This window comes from Chiloscyllium plagiosum, chromosome 41, assembly GCF_004010195.1.
Source record: "Chiloscyllium plagiosum isolate BGI_BamShark_2017 chromosome 41, ASM401019v2, whole genome shotgun sequence".
Lineage (NCBI taxonomy): Eukaryota > Metazoa > Chordata > Chondrichthyes > Orectolobiformes > Hemiscylliidae > Chiloscyllium > Chiloscyllium plagiosum.
In genome coordinates, this window is record NC_057750.1 from 10865702 (window position 1) to 10885803 (window position 20102).

At 43.1% G+C, this 20102-nt stretch overlaps 1 protein-coding gene across 1 annotated transcript in view; it reads right to left on the reverse strand.

Annotated features, from left to right (window-relative positions):
• The window catches only part of LOC122542842 (transforming growth factor beta-3 proprotein-like), a 39440-nt gene that overhangs the window by 10839 nt on the left and 8499 nt on the right, over positions 1 to 20102 (reverse strand). The window contains exon 2 of the mRNA XM_043680932.1: positions 10304 to 10449. Coding sequence (XP_043536867.1) covers positions 10304 to 10449 — 146 coding nt within the window. The remainder of the gene's footprint in view (positions 1 to 10303; positions 10450 to 20102) is intronic.

Below are 20102 nucleotides of genomic sequence, written 5' to 3' on the forward strand. Positions count from 1 at the left end.
TGGGTCTCCTTATCATAAGGAGGTGAATAGCAAAACAACATGTAAAGGAAGCTTGCTATGTACACAAGGGAAAAAGGAAGAAAAGGTTTTACACATATGTAAGAATATGTAATAATTAAAGTGGCTCAAGCATTGAAGCATAAAGTATAGAACTAGTATAGAACAGATGGTCCAAATGAATTTTTGAGCATTAAATCATACTCGTTTGTTTCTATTTAAATAAATAACACCCTGGTGTTTTCAATACAGGGATGCAAAGAAGATATTTATGACAAAATCACAGCTATTTAAAGATAAGAGGTCTTCCATTTAAAACAGAGGTGAGGACGATTTTTTCTCTTAACAGGTCTTGAGTCTTTGCAACTCACTTCCTCAGAAGGTGGTGGAAGCAGAGTCCTTGAATGTTTTTAAGGCAGAAGTGGATAGATTCTCATTAAGCAATGGGGTAGACAGGTATCAGGGATGAATAGGAACATGGAGTCACCAAATCAGCCATGACCTTATCAAATGGAAGAGCAACCCTGAGGGGCTGAGTGGCCTACCTCTTACTTCCTATGTTTGTAATTCAGTAGTCCTGGCTCGCTGTTGGTCACAAGCTCCGAAAACTGATATAAACGGAGAAACCACTCTGAGTTATCAACCTGTCCCAATCCCAAAAAAAGATCTTGAGTTTCAATTAGCATAAACAACTCAGCAGTCATCAAAATAACCTCACACCCAACTATCGAGATCTATGACTCAAGGTATGCAAACTCTATCCATTAGTCAACATCACTTAGAGAAAGAAAGATCTTGAACTTCTGTAGAGCTGTTCACAATCTCAGAATGTCCAAAGACCTTTGCAGCCAATTAAGTAATTCAGAAATGTTGTCACTGTATTCAATTTGCATGCAGCAAGCTTTACAAGCAATAGCCTGATCACAACTAGGTTATCTTTTTTTATTGATGCTGGTCGAGAGTTAATTATTGGTAAGAACTTCCATAAGTATCTTGCGGTCTTTTTTATCTGCTGAGGTGTAACATCAGTCTAACATAACAGCTGAAAGATAATTCCAAACAGTATGACATGCAGTGGCTCAGTGGGTAGCATTCCTGCTTCTGAGTCTGAACAAATCCCACTTCAGAACTAGAACAAACACATCCAGGTTAATGCTGCATGGCTGCAGGTGTCAGCTTTTGGAAGGGCTCTAAAACCAATGTTCCACCTGTCTTCTTGTGTGGATGTCCAAGATCCCATGAAACTATTGCAAAGAGGATCAAGGGAGTAATTCCCAGGTGTCCCCTCAATCATCAGATCACTATCACATTGCTGACTGTGGGAGCTTACTGTGTGAAAACTGGCTGCTGTATTTCCAACATTATAATGGGATGGCATGGTGGCTCAGTGGTTAGCACTGTTGCCTCACAGCACCAGGGGCCTGGGTTCGATCCCTGCCTCGGGTTACTGTCTATGTGGAGTTTGCATGTTCTCCCCATGTCTGCATGTGTTTCTTCCGGGTGCTCTGGTTTCCTCCCACAGTCCAAAGATGTGCAGGTCAGGTGAATTGGTCGTGCCAAATTGCCCATGGTGTTAGGTGCATTAGTCAGAGGGAAATGAGCCTGGGTGGGTTAGTCTTCGGAGGGTTGGTGTGGACTTGTTGGGCCGAAGGGCCTGTTTTCACACTGTAGGAAATCTAATCTAATCTAATGGCAACTATGCTTCAAAGTAGTTGCAAAGTGTTTTGATATGTCTAGTGGTCATGTATGTAGCTATACAAATACAAATTTTTCTTTTCAATTATGCTGGAATGTCCAGTTAGATGATATGCTCATGTCTTTGAGGCAGGACCTGACTCATTGACCTGTGACTGAGAGGTGACAGTGTTGTCCTCAGTGTCACAGCCCGGGATGACAAATTCCTCCATCCATTCCCTCTCTGGAACCCCATCCAACTGTGCCTCAAATGCTCCCACACAGTCACTCCCAATTCCTGCCCTGGAAAGTTATCCTGCAATTCTGTCTGTAAAGGTCTCTGGACTACCCTTCTTTCTTGGGTTAATAGTTAACATCTGGGCTGAGACATTCCACCGTAATGCGAAGTGTGTGCAATCACTGTCACAGGTTCAGTCTTTCAGGTGAGACATTAAACCAGAGCCCTATGGACTTCTTGGATAGCAGTAGAACCCATGGAGCTCTTGAAAGAAATATATATTCTGGGCAATTATCCATCAAAGACCATCACCAAAATGAATATACGCTCACAAGCCTTTGCTTTCTAATTTCCTCAACTTTAACTCATGGTTCTGAGTCTTCCCTGTATTTAGATTCTAAATGCAAAAACTTAACAGCAGAATGACTGACTCACAATCCTCTGTGATGTTAATGCTGGTGGGTTACACCATCGCATGACATACAGAGGGATGTTACAAAGGAAATGCCACAAATATGTGCTGCAGTGCTGAGCGCGCCTCTCCAGGTCATTTACAGTAACAAGACTAAATGTGCACCAGCTTCCTTTGTGGTTGCACAGAATGAGAAATGCCACTTCTATTTTGTTCAAACTTATACTAACAGTATTATGCTTGATGCATTTGGAACTGGTTAAGAATGATGAAGTTATCAGCAGTTGCAATGCTGGGTGAAGAATTCTTGCAATTGTGGTTGCTTTCGACGGTTTCCCCACCTTATTTTAATAATATTTGCTATCAGTAGATTTAAAAAGACTTCCAATGTCATGGATTTTTTGCATATGGCGTTTTTACCCAACAATTCCTGGACGTACTCATTAGGGCCCAGAAGGAGGAAATTTGGCCCACAGAGACCATCTTAAATGACTTCCTTTGGAGCTGTAATTACTTAATTAAATATATTCTAATACTTGTACATCTGTGGTTTCTAATTTCATCCAAGGAAGGGCATTTAAGAGTAACAGCCAAGTTGGGTAGATGAGTTACGATACATATCAGGCATGATCTAATTGAATAATGGAATAAGCTTCAGAGGCTGAATGGCCACTGACAATGTTTTATGTTTTCATGGCAACTGCTGGGGTTGCACAATACTGGAGAGTTCTGTAAAGCAGTGTCAAGATTTAAAGATCCATTTCCAGATCCTGTGTGCCCTTTGAATGCTCGCAGCAGTCTATATTCCAGTGAATGCAATCTTTCACTCAGCAAACAAAATGCTAAAACGCAAATGACATAGCTGCCTTTTAAATAGATTTTACAGATTGCAATGTGGACTACAGTAAACGGCGTTCATGACTGAAACTGCAGCAATCTTTCCTGATTAGGGCTTATTTAGTCTTAGAGATCTACAGCATAGAAAAAGGCCCCTCACCCCTTCAAATCTGTGCTGGTCAAAAAGAACCACCTAATATTCTATTCCAATTTTCCAGCTATAGGTTTACAGCCTTATATGCTTTGGCATTGCAAGGGCACATTTAAATACTTAAGTGTTAGGAGGGTTTCTACCTGTACCACCGTTACAGGCAGTGAATTTCACATACCCACCACACTCTGGATGAAACCATTTTCCTCACATCCCCTCTAAATCTCCTGCTATAGCCCTGGTCATTGATCCCTCCACCAAGGGAAGAATTTCTTCCTGTCTACTCTGTCTATGCACCTCATAATTTTATACATCTCAAATCAATCTCCCCTCCTCTAAGAAAAACAGCACCAATTTATCCAAACTTTCTTCATAACTGAAACTCTCCAGCCCAGGAACATTCTGGTAATTCTCCTCTGCACCCTCTCCAGTGCAATTACATCCTTCATATAGTATGGATTCCAGGATGCACACAATACTCTAGCTGTAGCATGTTCAACATTTTATATACAGTACTTCCAGCATAACCTTCCTGTTCTTAAACTCTATGTCTCAAGTAGTAAAGGCAAGTTTCCCATATGCTTTCTTAATCATTTACTCTAGCTAAATACAGTAAATGCAGGAAGCAATACAAATTCTGGGGGTTGGAGCAATTCTAGCCACTTTGACAGGAAAATGATCTCTATTCTGATCAAGAATTGCACTGTGATTCTGTGCGGCAAACTTCCTGCACATCGCTTCTCACCCACTTCTCCTGCTCATTCACCTACAGGCAATCCCCGTGTGGCAAATGGGTTCCATTTCTAGGTCTGTTCGCAAGTAGAATTTACACAAGTTGGAACACAATACAAGATGGTATAAAATAGCCATTCATGCATTTGAGGAAATGTTCACATGTTGGATCTTTATAACTAATATTAATATACCCTTGTAAGGGATCAAGTTCATAAGTATGTGCATTCTGAAGTCGGGTGTTCGTAAATCAGGGACTGCTTGTAAATGTTCTCAATTCTGAAACTTCACACCCTAGGCACAAAGTACAGAATGAGCTGCTGTATAGTTCAGCATTTTCTACCAGATAAAAAGTGGATGAAATGATTTATGATTAAAAATGTGTTTGAAATTTTCTGTTTCATGACTCAAGGCTAATATTTTAGGAATGAAGCTGGGACTAATAATGGGGATGATTTATTCCTGTAATATTTATGTCTGTGCCGAAAGAAATGTGGTGCCATACTGAAGTCTTTCCAAATCTTTCCAAAGCTTCTACAATTCTAAGGACCTGCATCTAGATCTGATGCAAATACTCAATATCACAGTAATCATCCACATCGAACCATTGCCTACAACGGGAGTAGATTCGCCTATTTTTTAAGTACATTTAAGTCGTCACTGGACAAGCATATGGACGTACATGGAAGAGTGTAAATTAGATGGGCTTCAGATTGGTATGACAGGTCAGGGCAACAGAGGGCTGTAATGTTCTATGTTCTATGTACCCACTAACCAACATTTACACATGGACTGCAGCAGTTCATGAAGGCAGCTCACCGCCATCTTTTCAAGGGTAATAAATGCTAGCCCAATCAGCAATACCACAACTGCATATAAATATTTTTTAAATGATCTAGTTGAATGGCGGAGCAGGCTCAAGGGGATAAGTGGCCCATTCCTATGTTCCAAGCAGTAGACAGAAAGTTAAGACCATTGACAAAAGCATTGGAGAAGAAATGAGGAGAAATGTTTTGCTAGAGCGGATTGCTGTGATCTAGATTACAGATCTGAGAGAGTGATGTACAAGGACTTTCAACATAATTTTCAAAAGGGAATTGGATAAATGCATGAAAAAGTGGGAAAATAATTTCCAGGCTTTATGAGGGGATTGGTACAAATTGGATAACTTTCTCAAAAGGGCTGGCACAGACACAACAAATGTCTTTTGTGATGCATTAAATCCATGAATGAAAACAGCTTGCGTTGTTCCCAGCTGGGTTCCAGCTAACTTTGTATGGGCCAAGTGATTAAACCTGGAATCTCCCTCCTGGATTGACATTTGCAGTTTGTAAGCCCAGTCTGTTCCAAGATGGAATGCTTGCCAACAGCTTCTGTGCAAAGCTTCTCCATATCAACAGAAGCTCGACTGAAGTCAAGAGGGATTGTAGAGGACACACTGATGGTTCTGGGATTGCTGACAGCGCATGGAACACATTCTAACAAGACGTGCTGTGTAGGTTATAAATAGAACTTGGGCGCGGAGCCTCCCCATCTAAGGGTTGGAGATGGCTAAGACTAGGGCTTGTGTCTGCCAGTTATCCTGTATATATTGGAGGCACAGTGGATGAGTGTTTTGTATGGACACACTGGGTCATGGACTTTGAAATTTGCTTCAAAAGTCCTTTCATTTGGTGATCTCATTAAGAACTTCCCCCATCCATCCCCTCCAATCCTGAGTAAATATTGCAGCCTGTCACCTCCGCACCATGGGCACCAGATATTTGCAATATTGTGATGTGCACCATCTTCACATGCAAGGAATGGCACAGGTCAATTCTGATGGTGGGTCTGCCAATTTTCCTCCTCACTATAACCCTCAAACATCCCACGACATAGTCCTGTAGCTGCAGTTCAGCAGGTAGCATCTGTATTGGGAGCCAGAATGTCATGGGTTCAAGCCCCATGCCACTGACCTGAGCACAAAACCTGAGTCAGGCATAGTCAGCACTGCGCTGTTGGAGGCCTGTCTTTCAGATATGCTATTGAACCAACACAAAGTTGGCCATCTGAAGTGGGCATTAAAAAAAAATCCTGTGATGGTATTCTGAGGATGACCAGGGAAGACCTCTCAGGGGTCATAGCTTCATCCAACATCAAAAGCAAAATTGGTGATCTGGTCATTACCACAATGCTGATTGTGGGGTCTTGCTGTGACCAAATCACATGTCATGTTCCCTCCATGACAACAGGGAATATGCATCAAAAGTGTTTAGTTGGCCACAAAGTGCTTTTGAATATCATGAAGGGCTCTGATAATGGGCTCCTGTCCTCTCGATTAGGATTATATTCACTTCCTCTGGGGGAGGAAGGGGATTCATAGAAACCTATAAAATTCTAACAGGACTAGACAGGTAAAGGCAGGAAGGATGTTCCCGATGACTAGGGAGTCCAGAACCAGGGTCATAGTCTGAGGTTATGGAGTAAGCCATTTCAGACTGAAATGAGGAGAAATTCCTTCATCCAGAGAGTGGGGAGCCTGTGGAATTCTCTGCCACAGAAAGTAGTTGATGCCAAAACATTGAATATTTTTAAAGAATGAATTAAGTATATTTCTTACGGCTAAAGGGTTCAAAGGGTACTGGGAGAAAGCAGGAACAGGATACTGAGTTGTATGATTAGCCATAATCATATATAATGGTGGAGCAGGCTCAAAGGGCCACTGGCTCCAATTGCTCCCAATACTATGTTTCTGTGTTTAAATGAACACGTTTCCTCCACGGTGGCTTCTTCAGCATCTGCACTTACCCAGCAGAGAAAAACTGAACTTCCAGATGATCCAATGGGCAAACAGTGCATTTGAAGCTGAGTCTCAGAGATCAAAAGGCAACAGCCGCTCCTGCTGTTTAAGATACCTGGTACAGAAAAGGTCACAGAGTCTACGGTCCTGTCCCTGATCTTGATACTGTTTGGTTTCATTCCCTTTGAAACCAAATTTCAATGTAACCACGAACAAGTTGGCCTCATTGCTTGCTTATGAGATTCTAATCACAGGGCCCGTTGCCGGAAACTGAAGCAGCCACAGGTACAAAGTGCATTAACAAAGGTAGAGAGCAAATACCATGAGCATTCAATCCTCTGCCAACTTTGGGAAGACTGGAAAAAACCCCATGCCCCATGTAGAAACAGGCCAATCTGTAAGCCCTTATTAAAGGTAAAGCGGTTGATGTGGTGTATGTGGATGTCAGTCTGGGGTTTGATAAGGTTCCCCAGAGTAGGCTATTGCACAAAATATGGAGGCATGGGATTGAGGGTGATTTAACTGTTTGATTCAGATATTAGCCAGCTGAAAGAAGATGGTGGTTGATGGGAAATATTCATCCTGGAGTTCAGTTACTAGTGGGGTACTGCAAGGATCTGTTTTGGGTCCACTGCTGTTGTCATTTATATAAGTGACATGGATGAGAGCATAGAAGAATGGGTTAGTAAATTTGCAGATGATACTAAGGTCGGTGAAGTTGTGGATAGTGCTGAAGGATGTTGCAGGTTACAGAGGTTCATAGATAAGCTGCAGAAGTGAGCTGAGATATAGCAAACGGAGTTTAATGTGGCAAAGTGTGGAGTGATTCACTTTGGAAGGAGCAACAGGAAGAAAGAGCACTGGGCTAGTGGTAAGATTCTTGGTAGTGTAGATTAACAGAGACATCTCGGTGTCCAGGTACATAGATCCTTGAAAGTTGCCACTCAGGTTGATAGGTTGTTAAGAAAGCATACGGTGAGTTAGCTTTTATTGGTAGAGGGAATGAGTTTCAAAGCATGAGATCATGCTGCAGCTATACAAAACTCTGGTGCAGCCACATTTGGAGTATTGTGTACAGTTCTGGTCACTGCATGATAGGAAGAACGTGGAAGTTTTGGAAAGGGTTCAGAGGAGATTTATTAGGATGTTGCCTGGTATGGAGGGAAGTCTTACGAGGAAAGGCTGAGGGAATTGTGATTGTTTTCATTAGAGAGAAGAAGGTTGAGAGGTGACTTAATTGACAAATATAAGATAATCAGAGGGTTAGATAGGGTGGGCAGTGGGAACCCTTTTCTTCAAATGGTGATGGCTAGCACGAAGGGACATAGCTTTAAATTGAGGGGTGATAGATATTGGACACATGTCAGAGGTAGTTTCTTTACTCAGAGTAGTGGGGGCATGGAACACACTGCCTGCAACAGGAGTAGATTCTCCAACTTTAAGGGCATTTACATGGTCATTGGATAGGCATTTGGATGAGAATGGAATAGTGTAGGTTAGATGGGCTTCTGATTGGTTTCACAGGTCAGTGCAAGATCGAGGGCCGAAGGGCCTGTACTGCGCTGTAATGTTCTATGTTCTATATTCTATGTTGTGTTAGCTAGTCAGCCGCTCCCAAAGACTAAACCAGCGTGAGGTGGGACACTATTGCCAAATTCGGCAGCAGTTGAGAGTAGCTACTGTGAGTGCAACACATGGGTCTGACAGTAGAGAGGGAGGCCCCTCGTTCATCAGACTCTGGTCAGGTTCCAACCTGTCCCTCATTCAGAGTTCTCAACACAGAGAGAGCTGAAGGGAAGGTCCCAGGGATCATTATATCACTCAGAAGGTAAATAAGACAAACTGTGACTCAGATAATAATCCTCTATTGGAACCTGAGTGATGAGCAGCAATAGCCAGGGGCAGTGGAAAATTCATTGCCATGTGTATGTACACCTCACTGTCAGCATCTCTGTGTAAAATCACACAATGAAAGTAAGAGAACAATTCACTCTGTCTGATATAGTATAGCCCAAGTGTGAGCTCCTGCAGAGCACCTAGCAGGAGAAACAAACAATTCACAAAATCACACAAGTATTACAGTGCAAAAGGAAGCCATTCTGCCTGCAACCGATTGTTAAATGAGCATCATTACCTATGAGGGGCACGGATATGGTGAATAGCCAAGGTCTTTTCCCCAAGGTAGGAGAGTCCAAACTAAAGGGCATAGGTTTAAGGTGAGAGGGGGAATATATAAAAGTGACCTAAGGGGCAACTTTTTTTTACACAGAGAGTGCTGCGTATATGGAATGAACGGACAGAGCAAGTGGTGGAGGCTGGTTTAATTATAATAATTACAAGGTATCTGGATGAGTATTTGGATAGAAAGGGTTTAGAGGGATATGGGCCAAATGCTGCCAAATGGGACTAGATTAATTTAGGATATCTGGTCGGCATGGATGAGTTGGACCGAAGAAGCTGTTCCCATGCTATACATCTCTAGACTCTAATGCCAATCTCCTGCTTTATCCCCCACCACACCTTTGCACATTATTTTTATCCAAGTAATCATCCAGTGCTGTCTTGAATGCCTCAATTGAATCTGCCTCCACCATATTTCCAGGCAGTGCATTGCATAGTCTAACTATATGCTGTGCAAAAATTTTTTTTAAACTCAACTCTTCCTTCATTTGCACACCATTTTAAATGTGATTTAAAGGCAAACCACTGATGTATTTCTTGTTTATTAACCTTGACTCACTATCATCTGACACAATATGCTCCATATATGACTCCCTGTCAGCTTTCTTCCTCCGTATTCTTTGATTGGATGCAGGCTTCATCAACAAGGCCAGCATTTGTTGCCCACCTCTCAGCTGAATGGCTTGCTAGCCCGTTTTAGAGGGTAGTTAAGACTCAACCATGTTGCTCTGCATCTGGAGTCACATGTAGGCAGATTTCCTTCCCTGAAGAACATTAGTGAACCACACAATTAAGGATTGTTTCACAGATACTATTAAGACCACAATCATGAGAGATGTTGGAGCAGGAGTAGGCCATTCGGCCCCTGGAGCCTGCTCCAGCATTCTATAGGATCATGGCTTTTACTTCCAAATTTAAGAAGTGAATTTAAATTCCACCAGCTGCTGTGATCGGTTTTGAATCCATGTTCTTCACCCCCCCACCACCCACAAAAGCTTCAGCCTGGGCCTCTGGATCAGCAGTCCAATGACAATACCACTCCACCAGCTCCTGACCCTGTACAACACGCAGCAGGTAAACAGGTCTGACTTGCTCCTGTCCCGTGCATACAGCGCTTGAGTGTCTCAATGTCAACTCCTACACAACGCACTGACAGTAAAAGGGAGTCACTCACTCCACTTCAGTATTTACTGCTTCCACTGCAGTCTGACCCTGACAATGTTTCATGTTCACGGCACAGTAAAGAGATGACAGACTTTCCATGATTCCTGTACAGCACACGCGAACATCCCTGGGATTTACCTGATAAAGTTCCACCCGCTGTTCTGAAACATCTGCTACATCCCGGGGCATTCGATACAGTCGGAACTCAGCTCGGTGCAGGGAGTATTCACTGGAAATATTCAACGAAATGTTGAACTGGTAGATTTTGTGAAAAGAGTCAGCATCTACATGAAAGCACAGTGAGCAGGTCAGCAAAATATCCAAATAATAACATATCTGTAGCTATGTTGCCCATTCAATATAATAGGTTAAATAACCGGTCGAAACACAAATCTTGTCCAGGTGGAGCAGTCTAGGTACAGCTCACAGTTTGTTACAGCGTGAAGCTTCTTCTACACTGTCCCCATCAAACACTCCCAAGACAGGTACAGCATGGGGTTAGATACAGTGTAAAACTACCTCTACACTGTTACCATTAAACACTTCCAGGACAGGTACAACATAATATTAGATCCAGAGTAAAGCTCCTTCTCCACCTTTAAATTTTAAGTGAAGCTGCCTCTACATGTCCCCATCAAACACTCCCAGGAGAAGTTCAACAAAGGGTTAGATATTCAATAAGTGGCTGTGAGTGGAGTTTGTGAGAATGGGGTGTGGACCCTGTCAAAGCGAGATTCGGGGCCTGTTACAGTGAAGGAGCTGTTACAGCTCTAATAACAGAGCCAGAATTCCATAGTGAACAATACTACCTTAGAGGTCAAGGCTCCACTCGAGATCCTGACCCCCCACTTCAGGAAACCCTGCTGTTCATACATCAACATTGTGGATTTGGAAAGATGTTTCCACTTAAGAGAGGATATAGAACTAGGGGTCACTGTTTTGAAAATAAGGGGTCACCAAATTAAAACAGAAATGTGAATTACTTTCTCACAGAGGATTGTTGGATCTCTTTTCCACAAAACAATAGAAGCAGACTCTGAATACTTTTAAGGCAAACATGGGTACATTATTGATAAGCAGGCGGTGAAAGGTTATTGGGGGTAGGTGGGAACGTGGAGTAATCAGATCAGCTCGGATCTTATTGAACAGCTGAGCAGTTTCAAGCAATCAAGTAGCCTATACCTACTAATCTGTAAAAACCTCTGACATGCTCTCCTAATTTATGTGCTAACTTGAAAACAAAATATTGAAGAATGAGTTGGATGGTTTTTGTGGGAGAGGCCCCAACATTAGCATTGTCAAGCAAAAGGTCTCTCTCTGTGTACTGCACATTCGAAATGAAAGCCTTGTTTCCTGTGCTTCCGAACACTCAGTGAAAGGGGAATAGCTGTGGATGATAAACCAAGTGCTGTTTCTTTTTTAGCCCCCTCTTTGAAACAGGAAGCAGAGTAACGTATGATAACTTTGAGAGGCCCAGCTGTGTGTGGCTTTTGAGAGCCTGAATACTCAGGGCACATTTCTCTCACACGTCTGCTGGCAAGGCAATGAAAGCAGGGAACAATGAGTTGAATTGAGGATCAGAAATGGAAATACCCAATGATTAAACACTCCAGTCACTTTATGACAGCTCAATTAAAAAAAAACACAAGTTTCTCAATCCCCAAATCTCCTCTGAGGACATGACTATGGAGAATAACTTCAAATTTACAACTCATGGTGAAGCCAATGCCCAACTGGTCTGTGACAGTCTTCATCCTCCACATGAGCCCATGCAACAAGGATTCTTAAGGTACTTGACAAGTTAGGCACTAAGGTGTTGTTCCCTCATGGCTGGGAAATCTGGAACAAGAGACAGGGAGGCCATAATCTCAGGAGGGGAGATGAGGCAATGTCACTGGACTGGTTACCTAGACACTAAAGCTCTGGAACTTGGGTTCAAATCCCACCACAGCAGCTGATGGAATTTAAATTCAATGAATAAATTTGGGATTTAAAGCAAGCTTCAATAATGCTGGTTATGACAGCTGTCATCGATGGTTGAAAAAATCCAACTCACTCCACTAACGGCTTTTGAGGGTACTAATTTACTGTGCTTACCCAGTCCGGTCTGTACATGACTCCAGACCTGCAAAAATGTGGGTGACTCTTGACTGCCCTGTGAAATGATCAAGCAAGTGGCACGGTGGTTCGCACTGCTGCCTCACAGTGCCAGGGACACACGTTCGATTCCCGCCTCGTCAACTGTCTGTGTGGAGTTTGCACATTTCCCCGTGTCTGTGTGGGTTTCCTCCCACAATCCAAAGACGTGCAGGTCAGTTGAATTGGCCATGCTAAGTTCTCCAGTGTTGAGCATATAAATGTGGGAATAGATAGCTCTTTGATCTCTTGAGGATTCAAGGTATATGGGCATGGGATGGAAATGTATTGTGACAGAGGATCAGTCATGATCATGTTGAATGGTGCAGATGGCTTTCAAAGTGGAGAGGGGGCCTCTTGTACTGAGTCACTTGCTTGACCATTTCACAGGGCAGACAAGAGTCACCTACATTTTTGCAGGTCCGGAGTCATGTACAGACTAGACTGGGTAAGCACAGCAAATTAGTACCCTTAAAAAGCCATTAGTGGAGTGAGATGGATTTTTTCAACCATTGATGACATCTGTCATAACCAGCATTATTGAAGCTCACTTCAGTATCCTTAAATAATCTCAGCTGAGATAGGTATCAGATAGGTGATGGTCCAGTGATATTGTTGCTAGACTATTAATCAGAAGACCCAAGTAATTTTCTGAGGACCTGGGTTGGAATCCTGCCGTGCAGATCATGGAATTTGAATCCAATAATAATCTGGAAATAAGAACTTATTGATGACCATGAAACCATTGCCAATTGTCAGGATAAAGCCCTCTGGTTCACTAATGTTCTTTTGGGGAATAAAATGTCATCCTTACCTGGTCTGACCTACATATGACTCTAGACCCATAGCAGTGTGCTGGACTCTTAACTGCCCTCTAGACAATTAGGGATCAGTAATAAATGCTGTGCAGTCAGGTACACCCACATCCCATTAATGAATAAATAAAAATTGGTGTGTACCAAGGGCCCTTTTGCACCATGGTAGTGATTGTAACATATCCTTGGATAGAAAGCCCAGATTTAAGTCCCATTTGTTTTGGAAGTGTCTCTGAACAGGTTGATTAGAAAATATCTGGACCAGTGACCTAGTGAAACATCCCAAGTCATTACACAGCAGCATTAGCAAACATAGTTTTAGACACTGAGCCATGAAAGTTATTCTTAAGGCAGGCAGCAGTTGTTCTATTTTGTGGGGCATCTCAAAAGAAGTGGACTTCCAGACCTTATTCCCTCAGTCATTGAAGGCAGGGTCACCAATTGAACGAATGATGGAAAGCAGGAGTATGCAAGACGCCAGAGGGTACTTGCGCTAGAGGATGCTACAGGGAAAGAAGAGAAGCACTGAGACGATGCAGAGATTTGAAGACGAGGGTGATAATTTTCTGAAGTTGAGCCCTTGCAAGTCCAGAAACCAAAGCAGGTCAGTGACTAGATGGGTGGCAGGTGAAAGGATTTGTAGCGGCCAAATTAGGACATGGTCCGTCGAGTTTTTGATGTTGTCAAGATTATGGAAGATAGGAGACTGGCCAAAAGAAAATCCTTTACCCCACCTCTTCCTCATCTAATGTGGGGTGGGACCCAAAAGAATTCCTGTTTGTTCAACAATGGATGCCATACAAGCAGTATGACCAGACATCAGCAGTAGAGGGGACAAGAGAGATCTGGCGGTTAGGGAGAGAGATGTGTATATGGTACATGCCAAGGTTGACATTGTGTCAAATTTGAATTAATAATTACTCCTGTGCAGCTTGTTGGGCCACTATACAAATGCAAGCTATTGTTGTTGCTACTATGCAATTTCCCAAAATGATCTACTTCCCCTGTGGTAGCAAACAGGAGAAGTTTTCAGAAATAAAACCCAGAAGTTGTCACTCATTTACCAGCTGATTCATTGTCCTCCTGTTTTTGACTGGCCGCAGAACACAAACAGAAAATTCCAAGAGAATTTGCTGATTAGGAATTGCACCACTCCACCCCCCCACAACTTCTCAAAGTTAAAATTTCCTGCCATTCAATACAAATACTTATGTATTCCACATTGGCCAATGACTCCAGGCAATTTTACAAAGATGCCTTTATACCTCCTCTTGGACTGTTAATTCTCATGATTTTTCTAGATCAGTTCTCATTAATCTATAAATTAATCTATAAATTTCAAGAGGAACACCCATTCACAGCATGGGTTTGAGGTCAGCATTTCAAGGCCCTTCCCATGCCAAATCTGTAGTCTGTCCTGACATATTTAATGTAGCAGAGTTTGAGGAGGTAAAAACATTGCAGATAGGATGAGGAAGAGGTCACTTGGCCCATCGAGCCCTCTCTACCATTCAATAAGATCATAGCTGATCTGGTTGTGGTCTCAGCTCCACCTTCCTGTCTTCATCCCCACCATAACCCTTGCCTTCATTGTCTATCAAAAATCTATCTCAGCCTTGAATAAATTCAATGACACAGCCTCCACTGCTGTCAGGGGAAGAGAGTTCCACAGACAGAGAATCCTCTGATGCAAATGAATCTCTCCTCATCTTCATTTTAAAAGTGAGGGCCTCTTCCTTGTAAATAGTGATTCCTTTGTTCCAGTCTCTCCCATGAGGGGATCCTCTCAATGTCCATCCTAGCGAGTCCCCTCAGGGTCATCTCGCTCTTCAAAACTCCATCAGATAAAGGTCCAATCTGCAAACCTTTTCCACAAGATAATCCCTTCATCTCAAGACTGAGCTGAGAGAACTTCCTCTGCACTGCTTCTAACACAATGATATCCTTTTCCAAATAAACATAAGCAAATAACACACAAGACACTTTGCCTTTCAAACCATCCAAAACACTTTACAAGCAGCCAGTGAAGCCACATTTGGCAGATACTCACTGTTGTGATGTAGAACCTGTAGCAATTGATTTGCGCACAGCAAAATCCAACAAACAGCAAAGTGATAAACAGTTTTAGGAATGTCAGTTGATGGATAAGTATTGCTCAGGATAATTCTGTTTCACTTCACTTCCCCAAAGTTGTACAATTTGACAATCAGCTGAAATGGGGCCTACAGTTTGATGCATCAACCAAAGGGCAGCACCTCTGACAATGTAGTACTAGAGTGTTACATTGGATTCTGGACCCACAATCCTGTGACCCAATGTTGAAAGCACTACCCAACCAAGGAGGTGGCAGGGGGGAAGGAATTCCATTTTCATTCTGTGCCCTGGGACTAGAAGAAAGAAAAATCTGCCAGAGCTGTATAACTAGTTCTGGGCAAGCTGTGCGCCTGGATGTTTCATGGAGAAAGGAGCAGACTCAGTTTTTGTCTGCAGTTTTTGTGTCCGACGGAGGGGCCCTTGTGGCAGAGCAATAGTGTCATGCCTCTGAGCCAAGAGGCCCTCGGTTTAAACCCCACCTGCCCTTGAAGTACATAATACCATTTCTGAGAAGATTGTTTAGAAAATATCTATATGGTAATTTGTATACATTTTTAAAGCAAAATAAATGGCAGAAGAAACCAAGGGACTCTTAGGGAAATCACAGGTAAATATGAATAGATAGGTCAGCCAAGATCTCATCAAATAACAGAGCAGACCTGAGGCACTGCTGGACCAATTCCTGCTCCTAAATCTCAAATGGGCAAGATGCCAGAAAGGCAGGTGGAATCGTAACCAAGCAAGTATGTGTGCCCAAACAACAGATGAGGAAATCGGTAGGGGAAAGCTCCCTGATCATTAAGGAACAGTCAGCGTCGATGGTCTGAATTCTTGGGGAACTCCTCATTGTGGGTGGGCAGAATATCAAGCAACATGAATTCCTTCAAGCGCTGAACTGTAATCTCCTCATGGACTGTCTTTGTTTCAGCAAATCCATCCACAAACATCCTCCAGTTAATTCAGATAATGTGACTCATCAGTGACTTCAAAGCAACTTTGGAATTTGCAGGACAAGGTCAACCTAGCTGCTGTTCTCCTGTACTGATGGCCACGTGATAAACGGCTCAGTGATCATACAATTTAGCAATCAGTCGACAAAAAACAGAAGACGTGAGGTGGGAAAAGTCCCAGTGGAGGGGAACTTTTGGGAAAGTTTGTTCCAAAATTACCTGTTCCTCCTCTGTGCACCCTCCACAAATTACACATCTCAAATTACTTAAATACTGTCCCAAAGTATTTCACCCGAAAATAAGGTGTTAAACTAGGATTAACACAGCAAATGCAGGAAAAACTCTGCAGCTCTGGCCACGTCTTGTGGCTCAGTTCTGAAGAATGACATCAGCCTTGAAATATTAATTCTATTTCTCACTCCACAGATACTGCCAGACCTGCTGAGTTTCTCCAGCTTTTTTTTTAATTTCAGGTCTCCAGCATCTGTGTTAATGTAACTGTGATCCTATCTACACTTCCAGTTGTATGGATGAGGGAGAACGAGTAGGGATATTCACTCTACACTCCTCTACAAAGGGTTAGCACTGCTGCCTCACAGCGCCAGGGACCTGGGTTCAATTCCAGCTGCAGGCGACTATTTGTGTGGAGTTGCACATTCTCCCCTTGTCTGTGTGGGTTTCCTCCAGGTGCTCTAGCTTCCTCCCACAGTCCAAAGATGTGCAGGTTAAGGTGGATTGGCCATGCTAAATTGCCCATGGTGTTCAGGGATGTGCAAGTTAGGTGGTTCAGCCATGGGAAATGTAGGGTTACAGGGATAGAGTAAGGGAATGCGTCTGGGTGGGATGCTGTCCGGAGAGTGTGTGTTGACTTGTTGGGCCAAATAACCTGTTTCCACACTGTAGGGAGGCTGTCCTCTGGTCAATCACAACTCATGTGGTCCTTTATTACATTTGCTGCTTGATTAGATTAGATTCCCTACAGTGTGCAAACAGGCCCTTTGGCCCAACCAGTCTACACCGACTCTCCGAAGAGTAACCCACCCAGACCCATTTACCTCGGACTAATGCTCTAACACTATGGGCAATTTACCATGGCCAATTCACCTGACTTGCTCATCTTTGGATTGTGGGAGGAAACCCACGCAGACACAGGGAGAATGTGCAAACTCCACACAGACAGTTGCCCAAGGCTGGAATCGAACCTGGAACCCTGGTGCTGTGAGGCAACAGTGCTAACTACTGAGCCACCATGCCACTTTTGGGATCTTACTGTGCATTTTTTAAAATTAAAGTTTTTGAAAAAAAAAATAGGGTGCACAATTCTAAAGGGCTTGCAAGGACAAAGGGATCTGGCTGTATATGTGCACAGATCATTCTTAAGACAGGATAGTGTTCTCAAATAAAAGCAAAGTCTAGGAGCCGGTATGATGGCTCAGTGGTTAATACTGCTACCTCACAGCGCCAGGGACCTGGGTTCGATTCCAGCCTTTGTGTAGAGTTTACACATTCTCCCCGTATCTGCGTGGGTTTCCTCTGGGTGCTCTGATTTCCTCCCACAATCCAAAGATGTACAGGTTAGATGGATAGCCATGCTAAATTACCCATAGTATCCAGGCTAGGTGGATTAGCCATGGGAAATGAAGAGTTACAGGATTGGGTGATGTGAGTGGGATACTCTTCAGAGAATCAGTGTGGACACAATAGGCTGAATGGCCTGCTTCCACATTGCAGAGATTCTGTGATTCAAAATACTTAGGATGCTGGAAATTTGAAACAAACACAGAGTACACCAGACAAACTCAGCAGATCTGGTAATATCTGTGGAGAGAAATCCAGTTAACGTTTTGAGTTGGATATGACTGTTCTTCAGAACTATGGTGTTCTCAGCTCACTCATAGGGGCAATGGAGTATAATAGTAAGGAGATGATGTTGAACTTGTAAAAGATCCTCATTAGTCCTCAGCTGGAGTATTGTGCACAGTTGCGGGTGCCACAGTATGAGAAAGATGTGAATGCATTAGACAAAGTCCAGAAGAGGTCTACAAGAATGGTTCCAGGAACGGGAAGCTTCAGTTATGAAGATAGATTGAAGAAATTGGGACTGTTGGAGAGAAGACAGAGAGGAGTTTCAACAGAATTTTTCAAAATCATTAGCAAGCTGGACAGAGTAGAGAAGGAGATGTTACCACTCATAAAAGGAAAAAAAAAGAATGAGACAGCATAGATTTAAAGTGATGTGCAAACAAAACAAGGATGATGTGAAAAACTCTTTTTTCAGTCAGCCATAGTTAGGGTTTGGAATGCATTGCCTGGAAATGTGGTGTAGGCAGATTTAATTGAGGCATTCAAGGCAGCATTGGATGATAACTTGAATAGAAATGGTATTCAGGGATATGGGGAAAAGGCAGGAAATTGGCATGAGGTAACAGAATCAGTGCAGACACAATGGGCTGAATGGCCTCCTTCAGTGTCATAACAATTCTTTCATTCTGTGCAGATTCCCTGATATTCTAACGGTGGATGTTCTTCTTAAAAGCCTTTTGTTGACTCAGGAGCACTTTGGGACAGCCTAGTGTCATGGCAGGCGCTATGTTAACTCCATATCTGGCTAACACCATATCTGTTGGGAATATAGAAATGGGAATCAAAGTGGAGTTGAGGTAGATTGTTACAGAATAGTGGAGGAGGTCGAATGGCCTACTCCAGTTCCTGAGACCGCCATCTTTTTCTCACACAATGAACCCAGATTTAGTGCAATATTACTGGGCGGCACGGTGGCACAATGGTTAGCACTGCTGCCTCACAGCGCCTGAGACCCGGGTTCAATTCCCCCCTCAGGCGACTGACTGTGTGGAGTTTGCACGTTCTCCCCGTGTCTGCGTGGGTTTCCTCCGGGTGCTCCGGTTTCCTCCCACAGTCCAAAGATGTGCAGGTCAGGTGAATTGGCCATGCTAAATTGTCCGTAGTGTTAGGTAAGGGGTAAATGTAGGGGTATGGGTGGGTTACGCTTCGGCGGGTCGGTGTGGACTTGTTGGGCCGAAGGGCCTGTTTCCACTCTGTAATGTAATCTAATCCACCTAGCTTGTGACTGTGAGAAACAAAACACCCATTATTACCCCAGGCAGTTTCAAATATGATCGAAATGTTTGGGTTTTGAGGAACATCTTAACAGAGGAGAAGCTGTGCTGTTTATGGAGCATGGGGCCAAGGACATGGCAACCTAACAGAAATAAATGTACAAATGCACAGAGTCCGGGGAACAGAGAATGTGGGATGTGGTTTGTTACAGAATGAACTGACGGTTATATGGAATCAGAATTACTTGCCTCATCTTGCTTTTGTCTTGTTATTTTACTTTTAGAGAGAACCCACTCGCTCCCTTTCACATCTCAATTTAGACCCATTTTATATCTCTTTTTCTTCTCCACCATTTGCAACCTTTTTGTCTTTTGCAATGGTCTCTGCCTCTATCAAAACTATATAAAACAATTCCCAACTTCAGTTCTGAAGATGAGTAATTCTGGACTCAGAAGATTAACTCACAGAATCAACTAGACCTGCTGAGTTTCTCCAGCATTCTCTGTGTTTGTATCAGAACTATTTATTTGGGGAAGGATTTGCTGGACGTTAACAGCCCATTGAACCACATCATAAACACTCCTTCCATGAGCAACAAGTCCAGCTGTGGAATTTCAAACCCAGAGCTTCAAACCCAGAGGGTGGGATGCTACTTCTGCACCACCAGACCGCCCCGGCACGGTTTTGTTACTTAGAGTGGCACAGGTCTGCCTGCTCTCACACTGCACTGAGTCTGTGGGGGAAACAGGTTGTGGAGAGGAGGGGTGACTGGGACGTAGAGGTCTGTGCTGCTGGAATGGGTCTTCACCCTGAAACACAACTCAGTCTTACTGACAAAACTGATCAGTCACAAACTGAATCAAA